Source organism: Capsella rubella, unplaced genomic scaffold, assembly GCF_000375325.1.
Source record: "Capsella rubella cultivar Monte Gargano unplaced genomic scaffold, Caprub1_0 scaffold_6, whole genome shotgun sequence".
NCBI classification, from domain to species: Eukaryota; Viridiplantae; Streptophyta; class Magnoliopsida; order Brassicales; family Brassicaceae; genus Capsella; species Capsella rubella.
In genome coordinates, this window is record NW_006238918.1 from 12,781,323 (window position 1) to 12,797,464 (window position 16,142).

At 33.5% G+C, this 16,142-nt stretch overlaps 4 protein-coding genes and 1 long non-coding RNA gene across 6 annotated transcripts in view; 2 read left to right on the top strand and 3 right to left on the bottom strand.

The window, feature by feature from the left end:
* The first annotated feature begins 4,587 nt into the window (after positions 1–4,587).
* On the top strand, positions 4,588–7,520 carry LOC17883090 (transcription factor TT8). Of its 2 annotated transcripts, none has more exons than XM_023780785.1 (7): positions 4,588–4,897; positions 4,971–5,222; positions 5,605–5,719; positions 5,927–5,941; positions 6,022–6,078; positions 6,294–6,558; positions 6,647–7,520. In XM_023780785.1, the coding sequence occupies exons 1-7, from the start codon at positions 4,758–4,760 to the stop codon at positions 7,396–7,398; spliced, it is 1,596 nt and encodes a 531-aa protein (XP_023636553.1). In that variant the 5' UTR covers positions 4,588–4,757; the 3' UTR covers positions 7,399–7,520. The 2 variants fall into 2 exon arrangements, with proteins under 2 accessions (XP_023636553.1, XP_023636554.1); XM_023780786.1 differs by having other exon boundaries at positions 4,589–4,897; positions 5,623–5,719.
* Positions 7,521–7,672: 152 nt separating this feature from the next.
* Positions 7,673–8,179, bottom strand: LOC17884178 (protein DOWN-REGULATED IN DIF1 11). Its single transcript, XM_006289067.1, has one exon. It carries the CDS (start codon positions 8,177–8,179, stop codon positions 7,673–7,675), a length of 507 nt encoding a protein of 168 aa, XP_006289129.1.
* A 1,438-nt stretch (positions 8,180–9,617) lies between these two features.
* LOC17883661 lies at positions 9,618–12,144 on the top strand. The gene is made up of 3 exons (XM_006288665.2): positions 9,618–9,932; positions 11,470–11,550; positions 11,649–12,144. The coding sequence occupies exons 1-3, from the start codon at positions 9,774–9,776 to the stop codon at positions 11,979–11,981; spliced, it is 573 nt and encodes a 190-aa protein (XP_006288727.1). The 5' UTR covers positions 9,618–9,773; the 3' UTR covers positions 11,982–12,144.
* A 162-nt stretch (positions 12,145–12,306) lies between these two features.
* LOC17882630 lies at positions 12,307–13,117 on the bottom strand. The gene has a single exon (XM_023781362.1). The coding sequence runs from the start codon at positions 12,902–12,904 to the stop codon at positions 12,476–12,478; it is 429 nt and encodes a 142-aa protein (XP_023637130.1). The 5' UTR covers positions 12,905–13,117; the 3' UTR covers positions 12,307–12,475.
* Positions 13,118–14,039: 922 nt separating this feature from the next.
* Positions 14,040–16,142, bottom strand: part of LOC111830092 — a 4,300-nt gene continuing 2,197 nt past the window's right edge. Inside the window, exons 2-3 of the long non-coding RNA XR_002833364.1 lie at positions 15,502–15,594; positions 14,040–14,853 (exon numbers count right to left, since the gene is read on the bottom strand). This is a non-coding gene — a long non-coding RNA (uncharacterized LOC111830092). The remainder of the gene's footprint in view (positions 14,854–15,501; positions 15,595–16,142) is intronic.

Sequence of the window (16,142 nt, forward strand, 5' to 3'; positions counted from 1 at the left end):
TTTATATGTGTGTAAATTTATATATATATATATTTCATAAATACTGTATATATACCTTTTAAAAACCTTTTAAAAATCATTTAAAAACCTTATAAAAACTGTTTAAGCCTTTTAAAAACCTTATAAATGCCGTTTAGTTACTTTTAAAATCTTATAAATATTTAGATTTTGTCCTCCAGTAGTAATGATGATCTTGATATACCTTATCAACCATATAAAAATTTATAATATTTCATATTTGAAAAGGGGTATTTTTGAAAATGAATAGAAAAGAAGGGTATTTTAAAAAAAGGGTACACCAAAAAGGGCATTTCTCAAAAGTTCTCTTTAATTAGTGCTGATTATAGGACTAAGATCAAATATTTTGCTATTAATTTAGTATTTTGTATGAATTACAAATAGTCATCTCTAAATAATTTGACTCATAATTATTATATATTTTTATCACCCAAAATAAAAACGAAAAAAATACTAAAACAAAGATAGGCTTGACGAATTATACAAACTTAATCATAACATTCGGTTAGCAATTTCACAAGAACAACTTAACCGTTTCCTTCGATTGTCTTGATTTTAATTGTTTATGGACTATTCAAGACAATGCTTAGCTGCTTAAAAAATTATAACTCACCGTATATGTTTTAGATTGATCTATATACGAGATTCACTATGATTCAATTCATTGTTGGATTCTCGAGAGATCATTTAATGTTTTATTAGAGGAAAATCCGGGCTACGCCTGGTAAATTTTTGGTTTTAATTTTTTTTTATAATTTCTTTAGTATACATGCGAAAAATTTATGTTCATTGTTTAACTTTATTTTGAATTAGTGTTAATGTTACATATTAACTTGTCTATGTGTAAATAACTAAAATATGGGAGCCTATAACATAGAAAAGGAGCATTGATATCAAAATTAACATATCCTTGCGATAAGAAAACTTTTGTTATTATTAACATTGTATCCCACAACAAAGATTGGTTCTAATGTCAAATAGGAAACAAAAACTTTGGCATAAATTCAGTACTCTGACTCTCTTATTTATAATATCTCTCACCATATTGCTTTGCTAGTTTTCCATGTTCTATTTTTATTGCAAACCAAACATGAGTCACTTAATTGTCTATTTTACTCTCTCATTCCATGTTCTATTTCATTGTATATTTCTTATCTTTCTCGATTCACTAATTGTAAGACTATGGCTCCGAATGGTAACTGCGTTTTTCACTGCGGGAGAAGTGCGGTGCGGTCCAAATAGTAACGAAAATATATATATATATATATGTATATGCAGATATTTTGATACTGTTACAGCACTGTTGCGGTGCGGTTTTGTAGTGCGGTATGGTTACCATTCGGAGTCTATGAGTGTAATTTAGCGTTTTTAAAAACTTGATAGTCACAATTTACGTCATCCTCACCACCGACATTGTTTTTTATTGTTTTTTTGCACCTCATCCTCTGCTTCTTAGTGTATTAATTCTCACCATTCTCTGAAACTGATTTGCATATATCAATATTGCACTGTCTTTGACTATATGATTTGATTTTAGTTAGCGGTGAAAGAGAGAGAGGGAGGTACGTCATTACCTACACTGAACCCATACGTTAGATTTAGCTTCCAAATTTATGAAAAATATGAAGGTGTTATCAGAATACATAAACTACAGACTACAAATGAGAGTTAAAAGTAGAATCACATGTTAGATATCGAGAATCCCAAACGAAGTGAACCATTGTTATATTCTCATCGAATCATATCGTCAATTAAACATTCTTAATACATTAAATAACACTATAATCCATAATTTAATAGAATTCTAAAGCTAATAAACTGAATAACAATAGATATTGAAAGAATCTCACCAAAAAAAAAAAAAAAAATAGATATTGAAAGAATCTGGATTCTTTAAATTTTTAAATTAGATTGCAGTAGAATTCTAATTTTTTTCAAAGTTAATTAAAATTCTAATTTGTTAAAGGTTATACAAATAAATGGATAAATAACCGAATTTATATAATAGAACCAAACCAAACCAAAATTTTTGGATGTTCAATTTTGTTTCGTTTATAGGTCTTGAAACCGATCGAAAAGATTTTAAATTTTCGCTTAATCAAGAATTTTGGTTTGGTTTGGTTCTCGGTCAATCGAAATAGTTTTATACAAATCAGGGATAAATAACCAAGTTAAAAAAAACTTAACTGAACCACACCGAACTGAGATTTTGGATGTTTGATTTTGTTTGGACTATAGGTCATGAACAGATCGGAAAGATCTTAATTTTGGTTAATTGAGAATTTTGGTTCGGTTTAGTTCTCAGTTAAGCAAAATAGTTTACATAAATCATGGATAATAACCAAACCGAATCAAAGATTTTGGCTGTTCGATTATAGGCCATGAACCGATCGTCTATTGCCTAGTAGATTTTATCTCGATTAATCGGGTTTTTCGGTTCGGTTTGGCTCTTAAATAACCAAAATATTTGCTTTTAGAGGGAAGCAAGCAACAATTGAATTATAAAATAGATGCCACCGGGAAAATTAGAGGTATACTAAAGCTGTGTATATGAAGTTCGATAGAGTGAAGAGTGGTTCTCATGTTTGCTTTTGTGGAAGCACCACACGGTCCACACCCCGGACATTGCTATTCAACAAGGTGGGTTTAGTTGAATCAGTGGCCAAAACATAAAAAAAAAAAAAAAAAATTATAGACAAAAGCTTTTGTAGAATAAGGATATGAGATGATCAAGTTACTTCCACTAGCTCGTGAGTGAATTTTGCAGATGCTAAACGCAAGTCCAACCAAAACAAGCCTAATAATGTGTTATTGTAAGCCCATATGTGTCTTACGGTTTATTAGCAAGACAAGATAGGATTCATGGGTGTCTATGAGTTTAAGAACAATCATTTTTGGGAGTTGCCTCTTATGGTAAGTCTCTTTTTTATCTTTGTATGAGATTGTTCTTAATCTCAAAGAACTATTTTAATATTGGTGACAAATCTAAATATATTCCTCTAATGAGCTATATATCATTTTCTTTTTAGACTTATATGTTAATAAGCTCATTTGAGCATAAATTTATCTTGTTGCTAAATTCCTTCATCCCGAACCGCATTGTTGACTGAATCATTGGTTTATCGGTCGAACCAACCGGTTTGGTCCGGCTCTTAAAATAATATCGAGCAAAACACTTCAAATTTATTTCAGAAAAAAAAAAAAAAAAAAAAACAAATTTTACACCATATTGCATTATTAGTGATCTATTATTCTTCTTCAATTATGTACATTCTACTTTTCAAATAGTTCACTCTCATCATCATAAGTCATAAGCCAAGGTCCTGCAAAAAACTCATGTAGAGTTGTAAATATTTGTATTCCAACAAAAATAATTCTTACAAAAACACTTTCGGCTAAATGTCATTTTCAAAGAAAACAAAGAACTCAGATTTGTTATAATTGGTATGCATGATTCGTCACTTGAAGTATAGAAACAACTTGGGTTTTAGGTAAACATTTGTAACCAATCTTTCGTTTCTATACTAAAGCAAATTTTATCATTTTTTTTTCTTGCTAAGTTAAATCATCATTTTCAGTAAGAAATAAGCTAATTAAACAACACACGTTTTAAAAACAAACAAAACAAAGATGCTAGAAGCAATAAGATCTCATCACTGTGTACGTGGCCATAAGTCTTGACAAGACGTAGTAACACAGAAGCAAAAGCCAAGAAACATTTATTTCGTCGACCAAAAAAAAACAAGAAACATTCAATGTTGAGTCTTGTCTAAAACATCTATACGACCATACTCAATTTTATCATGTATGTGGTGGTACTTAGATGTGTACGTAACAGTATCTATCTATATTTATCTTATCTATATCTTATAAATACGATTATATAAGACAATGTTTATTTGGAAACTATATAGAGTGGCTATATACTTGGCTAGCAAATTAACATCAGATTAAATTAATTTAATACAAACTCCTTTAATTACACCAAACCATTTTTCTCGATGATTCTTTACTTACCGGTCAGGTCATACAATTCTACCATTCCTTTATCTTTTTGATAATTTCTCTTTTCAGTAATACAAATGAATGTTCCTCCAATAATTCTAAATTTTTTTATTAATTTTGATGTAATTTGTTTATATATATATATATATATATATAAATAAGTGAAAAAAACACAATAATTTATTTGCTTCATGCAGCAGTAAACACAAGTCAAAGCAACGTCTGTTTTCACTTGTTTGTCAGTTAGCTAATTTTATCTACTACTAATATGTTATGCTTTATGCACAAAAAACATTATATATATATAACATTATTGCATTTTGATTTGTCCAATTAGTGGATGACACGTCTACAATATACATATATCATTTTCATTTGTAATACTACTACTTTTCCTCATCCAACGTCTGGTGAACCAACCAGTCAGAAAACTCAAAGTCAACTTTTTTTTATACATCTTAATCAAAGTTTTGGTCATGCATTCATATATTATTACATGGAACTATATGGAAGTAAAATTACATTACTCTACTTATGTCAAAATGTTCCAAAAACATTAAGATCGTATGTATTTTTGCAAAATCCGTGGTCCCATATATACCATTTTGAATCATCATACAAAACAATAGTTTAGTCTCTTTTATTTTAACAACCCTTCAAAGTTGTTATAAATTCTATTTCATTAAAGAAAGAGAGGTCTAAGTCTAACACAAGCTTTCATCTCCGGGAAAGATATGGATGGATCATCAAGTATTATTCCGGTAGAGAAAGTGGCCGGAGATGAGAAAAGAGAGCTTCAAGGGCTTCTTAAGGCGGCGGTTCAATCTGTGGAGTGGACTTATAGTGTCTTCTGGCAATACTGTCCTCAACAACGGTTCGGTTCTTATATATCTACTTAGTCTATCTCTTACAACCATAAAGTCTTCATATGCTTTGGTCTTTTCTAGGGTATTGGTGTGGGGAAATGGATACTACAACGGTGCAATAAAGACGAGGAAGACAACTCAACCAGCCGAGGTAACAGCAGAAGAAGCTGCACTAGAGAGGAGCCAACAGCTAAGGGAGCTTTACGAGACGCTTTTAGCCGGAGAATCAACGTCGGAAGCAAGAGCATGCACCGCGTTATCGCCGGAGGATTTGACCGAGACAGAATGGTTTTATCTTATGTGTGTCTCTTTCTCTTTCCCTCCTCCTTCAGGGTACACAACTCTCTCTTTACTCAAGTTTCCTAATATAGTAACTTTTTTTTTTCTTCTTCTCTAAGTGGTGGGAAAGACAAAAATAGTATTGTGTGTTAAATGCAAATATCACAAATATTGTGTTGACATTAAAGAGAAACTGAGGAGGTTGAGTTACTTGAATAAGAAAAAGGAATGTGGAGAGTTAAATGAAACGTACACACACACATTGGTACCGTTGAGATTCTCATTGTTTGGTGGTGTGAGTGATTGATTAATTATCTAAAGTAGAAGCATGGATATATATATTTACATAAATGAATAACAAAATGGGTTTGTTAAATTATGTGTATATTACTTAATGCTTTGCTCTATGTGGTAAAAGTATAAATTTTGGAAGTAGTATTTTGTTTTTTTGTAGGATGCCAGGAAAAGCGTATGGAAGGAGGAAGCACGTATGGCTAAGTAGTGCAAATGAAGTTGACAGTAAAACTTTTTCTAGGGCTATTCTTGCTAAGGTAAATAAAATTGTTGTTTATTTTTTACCAACTATACTATACTATGAATCTATTTTTACCTATTTATGTATATAACTACACTGAGCATAACGCATCTATCTACTTCTATACCTAGTATGAGTATCAACCTCATCATCGTTCAAATTATTAATTTCTTTCTTGTTGTGTTTTGGGATTGTCTTATACGTCGGTTCCTCAATACTTAAGAGTGCCAAAATTCAGGTAAAATTTGACTTTTTATTAGTTAGTTCTCTTTAAGTAAGACATGTTTGATAGATTCGATAGAAAAATAAAAATTGCAGACTCTGGTTTGCATTCCTATGCTTGATGGTGTTGTGGAACTTGGTACAACTAAGAAGGTATAGTCAATAGTGTATATCTCTCCTTTTTGTTCCATTGTCAATTATATATTTAAAATTTTTGAAAATAGTCTATATTATAATTAATTACATATGTTGACAAATATTAAATTTAAAATATGCAATAATTTTTTTAAATATCTAGCTATAATAATGTTAAATATATGGAAGGGATAATGAAGAATGCATGATTTGTTAATATTTTGTGTGTGAAGGTAAAAGAAGATGTAGAGTTTGTTGAGCTTATAAAGAGTTTCTTCATTGGCCACTCTAGTTCAAACCCAAAGCCTGCTCTTTCTGAACACTCCACTTACGAAGTGCATGAAGAAGCCGAAGAAGAAGAACAAGAAGAACAAGAAGAAGAAGTTGAAGAAGAGATGACAATGTCAGAGGAGATGATGATTGGCTCTCCTGATGATGATGATGTCTCCAATCAAAATCTACGTTCTGATCTTCAAGTAGAATCAACTCACACGTTAGGTATATTATATATATAACCTAAGATACTTATATCGTGTTTCACATTTCTTTGTTACATCTAACAATCTATCACTTGTATATTGTATAGATACACACATGGACATGATGAACCTAATGGAGGAAGGGAACTATTCTCAGACAGTAACAACACTTCTCATGTCACATCCCAATAGTCTTCTTTCAGATTCAGTTTCCACATCTTCTTACGTCCAATCATCTTTTTCCACGTGGAGGGTTGAGAATGTACTCAAAGACCATCAGCGAGTGGAGTCTCAATGGATGCTCAAACACATGATCTTGAGAGTTCCTTTCCTCCATGACAACAACACTAAAGACAAGAGTCTACCCCGGGAAGAGCTGAACCATGTAGTGGCAGAGCGACGAAGAAGAGAGAAGTTGAATGAGAAGTTCATAACATTGAGATCAATGGTTCCGTTTGTGACCAAGATGGATAAAGTATCAATCCTTGGAGACACCATTGAGTACGTGAATCATCTTCGGAAGAGGGTACATGAGCTTGAGACTACTCATCTTGAACAGCAACAACAAAAGCGGACGCGTACTTGTAAGAGAAAAACATCAGAGGAAGTAGTGGAGGTTTCCATCATAGAGAGTGATGTTTTGTTAGAGATGAGATGTGAGTACCGAGATGGTTTGTTGCTTGACATTCTTCAGGTTCTTCATGACCTTGGTATAGAGACTACCGCGGTTCATACTTCGGTGCACGACCGTGATTTCGAGGCGGAGATTAGGGCTAAACTGAGAGGGAAGAAAGCAAGTATAGCTGAGGTCAAAAGAGCCATCCACCAAGTCATTATACATATTAATACTAATCTATAGATCCTAACTTTATATATTGATGCCAACTCTAGATTATAAAGATAACTAAACGTACCGATAATGCAACATATATAAATGCAAATGGACTAAATCATGTTATATTTGATAATTACCATTTGCAATATGCGTTGCTAATTTATGTTGGACTAATTCGAATGATGAATAAAAACGTAGAATACTTTTTTCTACGTTTTTATGGTTATGGCATCTTGATTACAAAAAATCAGTCAAATTACAAAATCACATAGACACATTAACACGAGTGAGTATTAGTTTACTGTTCCAAAGAAACTGGAACAGTACCAATCTTGTTCCCAACTCTATGGACACAATTGTTCCATGTTTGTTTACTTCTTGGAATAGCCTTAGATCCCATTTCTTTATTCTCTTTTATGGAGAATATAATCTTAGCAACTCCAAGATAACAATCTTTTCCAGTCTTCAATATATCAAGACAACATCTATCCGTAATTCGGGTTGCCGTCTCATCCACCAAGTTGTTGAAAATCTCATCTCCGCATTTCGAGCTCGATTTTTCCGCGCAAGCCCGAAGAAAATCGAGTTGTTTTTGTGAGTAATCGTTAATAGGCTCCGGGTCACATTTCTCTGCAGGGGATTCAGCTAATTCGGATGGAGCTTCATCGGGAGTTTCGATATAAATTTCGAAACCTGAAGTTGGAGATATAGCCACATTGTCTAGTACCTCTTGGGAAAAAATTGGACTAGTCATGTAAAACATTACTATATATACGAGCATTACCATGGTATGAGAGTTTGCCATATTTTGCTTATAGTTTTGGATGATGTGAGATTATTGGTGACAAGAAACAAGAAATGCTTTATAGGGAAATTGATAAGAGTATTTAGTTGATAAAACGTTTGTTCATTAATAGTTTTATGTTAGACTTTATAAACCTCAACGTTTAATATATAGTTTTGTGTAAAGAACGTTTACATTAAAGACTTATAGGGTTTTTTCATGTCGTAACTTTTAACTTGTCTTGGATCGAACATGCATAGATTTTGGGCAAACTTGTTGAGAACTACTGTATATACCTCTTTATGTACAAATTATTATAATGAATTGGTTTAGCTCTCGTTGGAGCTCCGGTCGATGTCGGGTCGAATTGAACAGAGTTGAAACTCGGTCTTGTGTTGGTTTCGTGATCAAGTGAAGACTTGGTTTGTTTGAGAGATCGTCGCTTCTTCACGTTGCCCGTATTAATGCATTGACGATTTTTATATATTACTTTATATAAAAGCATAGCTGATATAGGATCGAGAATCACTCCACAATCTTATAAACAAACACTGATTAAGAACTGATCAATGTGTTTCAAAAAAAAAAAAAGAACTGATCAACAAGTTTTAGGGGAAGAAGGAAAGAAATGTAGAGGTGGTGGTGAAACTTGTGATTGACTCTCTCAATCCATGGAGAACTAGACTTAAATGAAAAAAAAAAAATCTTAATCCTATAAATCTCAAGAATCGAATGATTCGCTAAATTGAAACTTAAAAGACAAACTGTGTCACCTCGGTTTCATAAAATGCGGAGAAGTTTAAAAGAATAGATTTGACCATCTTGTCATTAAAGTATATTTATCGTTTTGATTAAAGATCCAAAAAAACTCCAGAGTTAAATGTGTTTATGCATGAGTAATTTCAAGATAGATGACCTTCCGAGATGTGATTGTTGGAACCGTTCGAGTGAAGACATAACACAAGAAATAACATGTATTGCTAGAACCTATGAGTGAACCCAAGTATTTTTTATTTTTTTATATCGATCCAAATTTTATAAAGATTAAAACAAAATTATGGATTACAACTTTTTATTTTCTCTCTTCCTCTAATTTATACTTTAAGAGAAAATTATTTTAAAATAAAAAATAATCCTTATGCAACAAAGAAAAATATATGAAAACAATCTTAAACCTTAAATAAAACCCTTATCAATATTTTCTGCTTAAATTTATAAAGAAAAAAACATTTATGAATATATGCTGCATTAAGATTATACCATAACTCTATAGTCATTATATATATTCTCTAAATCTTTTCTTTGTGTCCAAATTAGTAAAATATTTGCTATAAACTCTAATCAAAGATATTCAAGAAAAAAGAATAAAAAATTAAAAAAATCCAAAAAAAAAACAAAACCTTGTTGTTTGGGTCTCTCGCCGTTTCGTATAAAGTGAGAAAGTACCTTCTCTCTTTTACCCAATTCCTCTCTCTCTCAATCTCTTTTTCATAATCAATCAATCTCCGATCGTCTTTTGATCGACGAATCCGTCATCGGCGACGGAGTCGTGGCCGCTTTGTAATTTTATACATACAGAGGCGACGGAATCGATTTGAATTGAAATTAAGAAGCGATGGGGAAGAAGAGAAAATCTACAGCGACGAGTCTTGATGAGGTAGATCGGACTGTGTACGCTTCGTTTCGCACCGCTGCGAACTCTTTATCTCAGCTTTATACTCAGTCTATGAATCATCAGAAACTGTCTTTTCAAGCCGGTGAACGCCATGGTTTGGTATGTTTTCTGATAACCCCTTTTGGTTCCCTTTACTCTCTGTGACTGTAGCAAAGTTTTGATTTTTATCTATTTGGGTTCAATTCAATTTGGTTTCAGACTCTCTATCTGGCTCTGTGACTGTTCTTTGTAGCAAAGTTTTGATTTTTATCGATTTGGGTACTCTTGGCATCGTTTATATTGGTTCAAGTTTTGATTTTTATCTATTTGGGCACAATTCAATTTGGTTTGAGACTCTCTATCTGGCTCTCTGACTGTTGTTCTGTAGCAAAGTTTTGATTTTTATCTATTTGGGTACAATTCAATTTGGTTTGTGAGTCTTCAAGTTTTGATTTTTATTGGTTTAGGTTTGTTAATTTCATCATTTCATTGAAAGTTTGAATTGTATGTGTTGTGCTTTTGGTGGTTTGTTGTATAGTATATGAAATCTTGGTTTCAATTGTAATACTTTGGAAAAAGAGACTTGATTTTGTTAGTTTTTTGCAGTTGTGTTTCGTTTGACCTGAGGCAGAGATTTCTTCTTCTGTGGACTTGAGGTTTCGTACATAAAGATTTGTCTTTTTTTCTCTGTTTTGTTGAAGTGTCTCTGTGACATTGGCAATGAAGTCAATGCGTCTTTCTTTCTAGGTTTCATGTTTTTTCTTATTGATAGTAAATACTGATTGTTATGTTTTAGGTAGCTTGATTCAAATTGTGGTTGGTCTTTGGCTATATCTTTAAAGCATTCTTCCTCCTCACATTCATTTCCAATCACCAAGATTTGTTCATGTTCTGTAAACCAGTGTTTTTGATTGCTTCTTTGTGTAATTCTTGTTGTGCTATTGGATTCTTTAAGTCTCTTTAGCTCCCCTTCAGCCTTAACATAGTAGTAGTTCTTTTATTTGTTATCCACTTTTACTATTACGCTGTGTCTTCTTCCTATCTATCATTCCTTTGTGTGATGTGTTCTGTATAAACAGTTATTTAGAATATGAAAACTAGTTGATGGCAAAGGGAATAAGGGTATGAAGCTTGCAGATGGAAATGAAACTAGAAAAAGTTTCTATAGAAGCCTTGTTTCCAACCTCCATTGACGGGTTTCCATCTTCCACCTTGCATCAGAACATCCCATCCTTGTCTAGCTCTCCCATTTATTTCAACTCCTTCTTAGTTACTTGAATTTGTAGTCTTAAATCTTAATATGATAGGGTTAGCATTTGCTAGTCTATGGTCTCTTTCACTATATTTACTATTGAGTGTGATGATATGCGTCTGCTCTTAAGATGTTGACGACTAAAGTAATATTGTGTTGTCTGCTTTTGTCTTTCTTTGGTGTACTGAAATTCTACTTTATATGGGGATAATTGAGTAGTGATGTGAAACCTGTAGTTGAAAGATGACATACTGCATGAGATATTTATGTGAACTAGGTTATGGCCAAAGAGAATCATATGAGTCATACGTAACCTTAACCCAAGCTAAAGGAGCTCTGTGGCAGCTTCAAATTGGGAACAATAGACGCTAACGTGACTGTCCTGCTTTATCTTCCCTATTTCAGGAAAAGCTGTACCAATGGATATGGAGACAACAAGAAGGAGGGTCAAGAGTGACACCTATGGATATAGTTAATTACATTCAGGTTCATTTGACTTCTATCTATATATTTAACGTAACATGAAATTCTGGTTTTTGAAGTGTTTCTCGTTCTTGATTGAGCTTCTGGTTTCCCCAATGTAGAACGAGCTCGAATGCTGCACTGACGAGCCCCCAATGTCCCCAAGAGCCCCACCACCGCAGCCAACAATGCATATCACGCATTCTGGGCTCATGGCCTCTTCAGGAACCTCTTGCCCAATATCCGTTCCAGTGGCTCGGTCTGAGCACTGTGAGAACCAAGCCAAGAACTCGGTTTTCTCAAACGCTCTTTCAAGCCCAATACGCCGTAGTCTTCAGAGCTACCAAATTCCTCATGGTGGCTACACATCTGGCGGAACCAGAAGCAGTGAAGTGAACAGAGGGTCTAACTCTCCAGGTTCTATTGATTCTTCAATGGACATGCATGCAGAATAAGAACTGTGATCATAATACAACTCTTGTTTAATGATGTTTGATCTATATACAAAAAAAAAAAAACTGGTTTGATACTTCATAATGTATCAATTTGATTCTTATCTTGGAGGTGTTTTTGTTGGTAATTTTTGTTTAGAGTTTCTAAAAGGTCATCACATGTAAATCATTGTGTCCTGATTCTTATCACTTGTTTAACTCTGTAACTTTACATGTTTTAACTTTGACCTATGCGTGAAGGATTGATAAATCCATGGCTTGTATTGTATACAACAAGCATAAAGCAATGCAGTTTTGTTGAGCTTGAAGCTTAAATACCGATTTAGAGGATTCTAATTTCTAATGTTAACTAGAAGACCTAGATGGCTAGATGCCATTATCATTGAAATGTGAAATGTACAGACGTAGATGGTTAGATTCTGTCTATACTCGATACTAAAATACTACTTCTGATCATGTACTGACATGTTATTGCCTATTGGGACAAAAATGAGAGATCAGAGTTCCTGAATCTTCTGCTTCTTCTTCTCCTGATGTTCCGTCTTTCGCTTTCTCTTGCTCTGATGGTCATTTCCAGCTTCATGATCTTCATCTACAGCATTTTCACCTTTTTTACTACCTGAAGCTTCACCAACTTCACCTACTTTACTACCCGAAGCTTCACCAACTTCACCTTGGACAGCTGGCTGATCATTCCCACCAAGGCCTTGTTGATTATTTCCGTCAAAGCCACCGTCACCACCCCCACCATCCATTTCAACTCCGACAGAACCCGGAACCCAGCGATATACACGCTCCACAATCTCTCCATCATCGTATTCAAGACATACCCTTGACCATGCATTCATGAGATTGATCAGATGGTTCATTCGGTGAGCAGATAGCCGACATCTTACCCTCAGAAACTGTTGATTCTCAGCTTCCATTGCTGCTAACTTCAATCCTCAAAAGAAACTATACAAATCAGAGAAGAAAAATAGCTCAGGGCCAAATAAGCTTCATATTCAGTACATAAGATATGACTAAAATGAAGCCATCTAATACTATATGAGTCAAAAGGCTTTCATCTAAAAGAAACCTCAACAAGGAAGCAACATACACTGAATCTTCAAAGTACCTAACCAATTTGCATAAAACCAAAAGCCTCATGACTCACAAAGTAAACATCAGTTTCATAACCTGGCTATGTTACTGCTACAATGTGTACAATAGATTCCACAGGACGATATGAGAGCCCATAGCTAAGACCAACATTATCGGGCAGCTCTTATTAGATCTTAAGGTTTTTCTGTGATTTAATTAAATCATAAATACACAAATATCAGAAGAATCGATCTTATGCAAGATCGTTTTTATGGGGTAAGAAGCGTCCATGTGTCGCGATTTAATTGGGTAAGTCTAATAAACATTTTTTCTCATTTTTTTTTCTTTTTTTGTTTCTCTCTCTTTCTCTTTCGCGAACGAAGAGTCGAAGAGATATCAACTCCGGTTGAATCGATACCTCTGATTCCGGCTGAATCCGCCGGACAAAAACACTGGCTTTCTCTCCTAATCCTCTCTCTCTGAGCGCCCCCGATCCTGCTTTCGAGTCTTGGCTTCGAGACTCTGGCTACCTCGAGCTCCTCGATCACCGCACATCCGCCGTCGCTTCCTCCTCAAACGATTCGCGAGGAACTACGCTACGCTCTTCATCGTCTTCTTCGCTTTTGCACTGTATGGATTCATATACTCTTGATTTTAGCTCTCTAATTGGATAAAGGCTAAACCTTTAGAGTTTAGACATTGTTGGATTATGTTAAAGTATGAATCTTGAAATTGGTTTGGAATTTAAAGTGATGATTTTTGGTGGGGTTGTTAGCAAGTTTAGCACTTTGGGAGCTGTTCAAATTCTGCAGTGATAGATGGAAATTTGATCATCACCCATGCGGAAATTGTCAATCGGTATTGGACAATGTGGTGAGTTTTTTCCGATTCAATTTTTTCCTGATTTTAATTGCAGTTTTATATATTGGACTACTTTGTTCATGAAGTATACATGACCACTACGTAATTTCATGGATGTTGAGGAAACACATTTGCCTTACCAATTATGATCATTTCCATTATTACAATTGCTTTGAATGTACTCTTTTCAGATGGGAAATAATTGCAGAGAGACTGGGCTTGATGTTAGTCTTTGGACTTGATGCTCGCTCTCTCCTTCAGTTTGCCATGTGGAATAAGGTAATTTCTTCTGCTTGAGCTCATCTTACAATTTTTTGGGTTTGATGCTCGAGAAGAAAAAGTCACATTCAAACATGGACTAGACAACAGATGCACAAATATACTGCCAAACTCGAGAGATGTTAAACTTGTCATGGTTCACACAAGGTAAAACAAACTCTTGATATATATACCCCAAGAAAGCAATTGCCTCAAAATTCTTCTTTCCTTTGCTTGTGTTATGTTTGCAGGGAGCTAGACCGAAAACTGCGGTTATATGATGTAAGATTGCCTCAGACAGAACTATTTTCTTTTTGGTGGAAGCAATAAAGCAGTGAGTCGCAGTCGGCCCTAATTAACTAGTCTTGGTCTCCTGATGGTTTACACATTTCATCTGGTTCTGCAGACCCTGTACCCTGTGATCCACATCTTTGATATCCGCTACAATGCACCAAGCCTGTCTCTCTCGATGAAAGCTTATAAGAAAAGAGTGTTCAAAGACGAGTGGCATTCTTCTCATCCTTTGCTCGTCTCCATCTCATCAGATTTATCAATTGGGATTCACAAGCTATGGTGAAACATGTTAAAGTCATCACCTAAATATTTGAAGGCCAGTAACTTATGAATGACGGATTTTGTCTTGCAAGTAGTTGATTGGCAAGTAAGACATCATCTTGAAACAAAAAAAAAAACAAAAAATCACACATTGTAGTATATAAAGGGAAAATTTATGAATTACACATTGTAGTATAGAAATCCATTGTTTTAAATTTTCTCCCAATCAAGTTTAAAATTATTGTACTTTATGTTATAATTTTATCTTATGTATGTTTTCAAATTCTAAATTTACAATAATTATAATATTTTCTAAAATTACAAATTTTAAATTTTTTAAATTTTTTTAATTTTTTTTTTTCTAGGATACTCATCTTAAGATCTTACCAATAAACACATCTCAAAACCAAAAACAAAATTATAACATCTTAAGCTTTACTTTTTAAAGATTAACTAGTGATGGACCCGCACGTACGTGCGGGGTTATTTTTGCAAAACTACGATTTTTTTTATGTAGATACGATTTTGGTAAAAGTTTGTTATATAAGTTTATTTGAAAAATTATACATAGGCATACAATTGTAAAATATAGATATTGTTTACTTAATATAGTTTTAAAATAATTTAAATGAAAATGTTAAATGATATTACGTGTTTATTTTTTAAACTAATCAAAACATTTCTAATTGTTTGCTTAGAGATGTTAAATCGGATTTGGATTTGGCTTTAGTTTGAATTATTTTACGTATAGTTAGGAATGAGAAACCTGTCCCGTCCCGACCCGTCACTTCCTGTCTCGTTCCAACCCGTCCCGTCTCGTCCCGTCCTGTCTGTATCGTCCTCTATCCATCATATATTTCTGTCCCACAATCGTTTCCTTTTAAAAACATAATTATTTGCTAATGTTTATTATAAGAAACTTGGCAAGAGATCTAGACGGAATACTCGTATTCCTCGTTTAAATATTTATTTTTTCACATTAATAAAACTCTACTTATAAATCTAAGTCACATGCTCCCACCATTTTCATTCACAAGTCACTGCTTCTAATCCGAGTATACACAATCCTTGTTCAATTTTTAATGTTATTGATCGTTTAATTTCATCTTTATTTCCCATTACTTTCTTCAATTCAAAGAATCAAATTTAGCTTTTTTGTTTCCTACAGATTTAGGTATTTCTATTTTTTTAATTCATAGGTTTTATTGTAATTATGCTGAGTTAGCTCTCAGGGTTTTTTTTTGTTTCACTTGAATTGTATGTGAGTATCTTTATATACGGTATAATATAATAATGAATTACAAAAATAATTGACTTCTTTATTCTTATTATTATATATTTAGTTCATACATATTGTTTATGTTTCTTTGTTTTAAATATTTTAACTATTATCGAACATACTTTAAG

What these genes read in the sequence shown, in the direction of transcription:
- LOC17884178 (XM_006289067.1), bottom strand. Translation starts at nt 8,179, where the DNA reads ATGGCAAACTCTCATACCATGGTAATGCTCGTATATATAGTAATGTTT.
- LOC17883090 (XM_023780785.1), top strand. Translation starts at nt 4,758, where the DNA reads ATGGATGGATCATCAAGTATTATTCCGGTAGAGAAAGTGGCCGGAGAT. An exon ending in TCTTTCCCTCCTCCTTCAGG is followed by an intron (nt 5,223 to 5,604) that starts GTACACAACTCT and finishes TTTTGGAAGTAG; the next exon opens with TATTTTGTTTTTTTGTAGGA. An exon ending in AGAATCAACTCACACGTTAG is followed by an intron (nt 6,559 to 6,646) that starts GTATATTATATA and finishes TATATTGTATAG; the next exon opens with ATACACACATGGACATGATG.
- LOC17882630 (XM_023781362.1), bottom strand. Translation starts at nt 12,904, where the DNA reads ATGGAAGCTGAGAATCAACAGTTTCTGAGGGTAAGATGTCGGCTATCT.
- LOC17883661 (XM_006288665.2), top strand. Translation starts at nt 9,774, where the DNA reads ATGGGGAAGAAGAGAAAATCTACAGCGACGAGTCTTGATGAGGTAGAT. An exon ending in CCGGTGAACGCCATGGTTTG is followed by an intron (nt 9,933 to 11,469) that starts GTATGTTTTCTG and finishes TCCCTATTTCAG; the next exon opens with GAAAAGCTGTACCAATGGAT. An exon ending in ATATAGTTAATTACATTCAG is followed by an intron (nt 11,551 to 11,648) that starts GTTCATTTGACT and finishes TCCCCAATGTAG; the next exon opens with AACGAGCTCGAATGCTGCAC.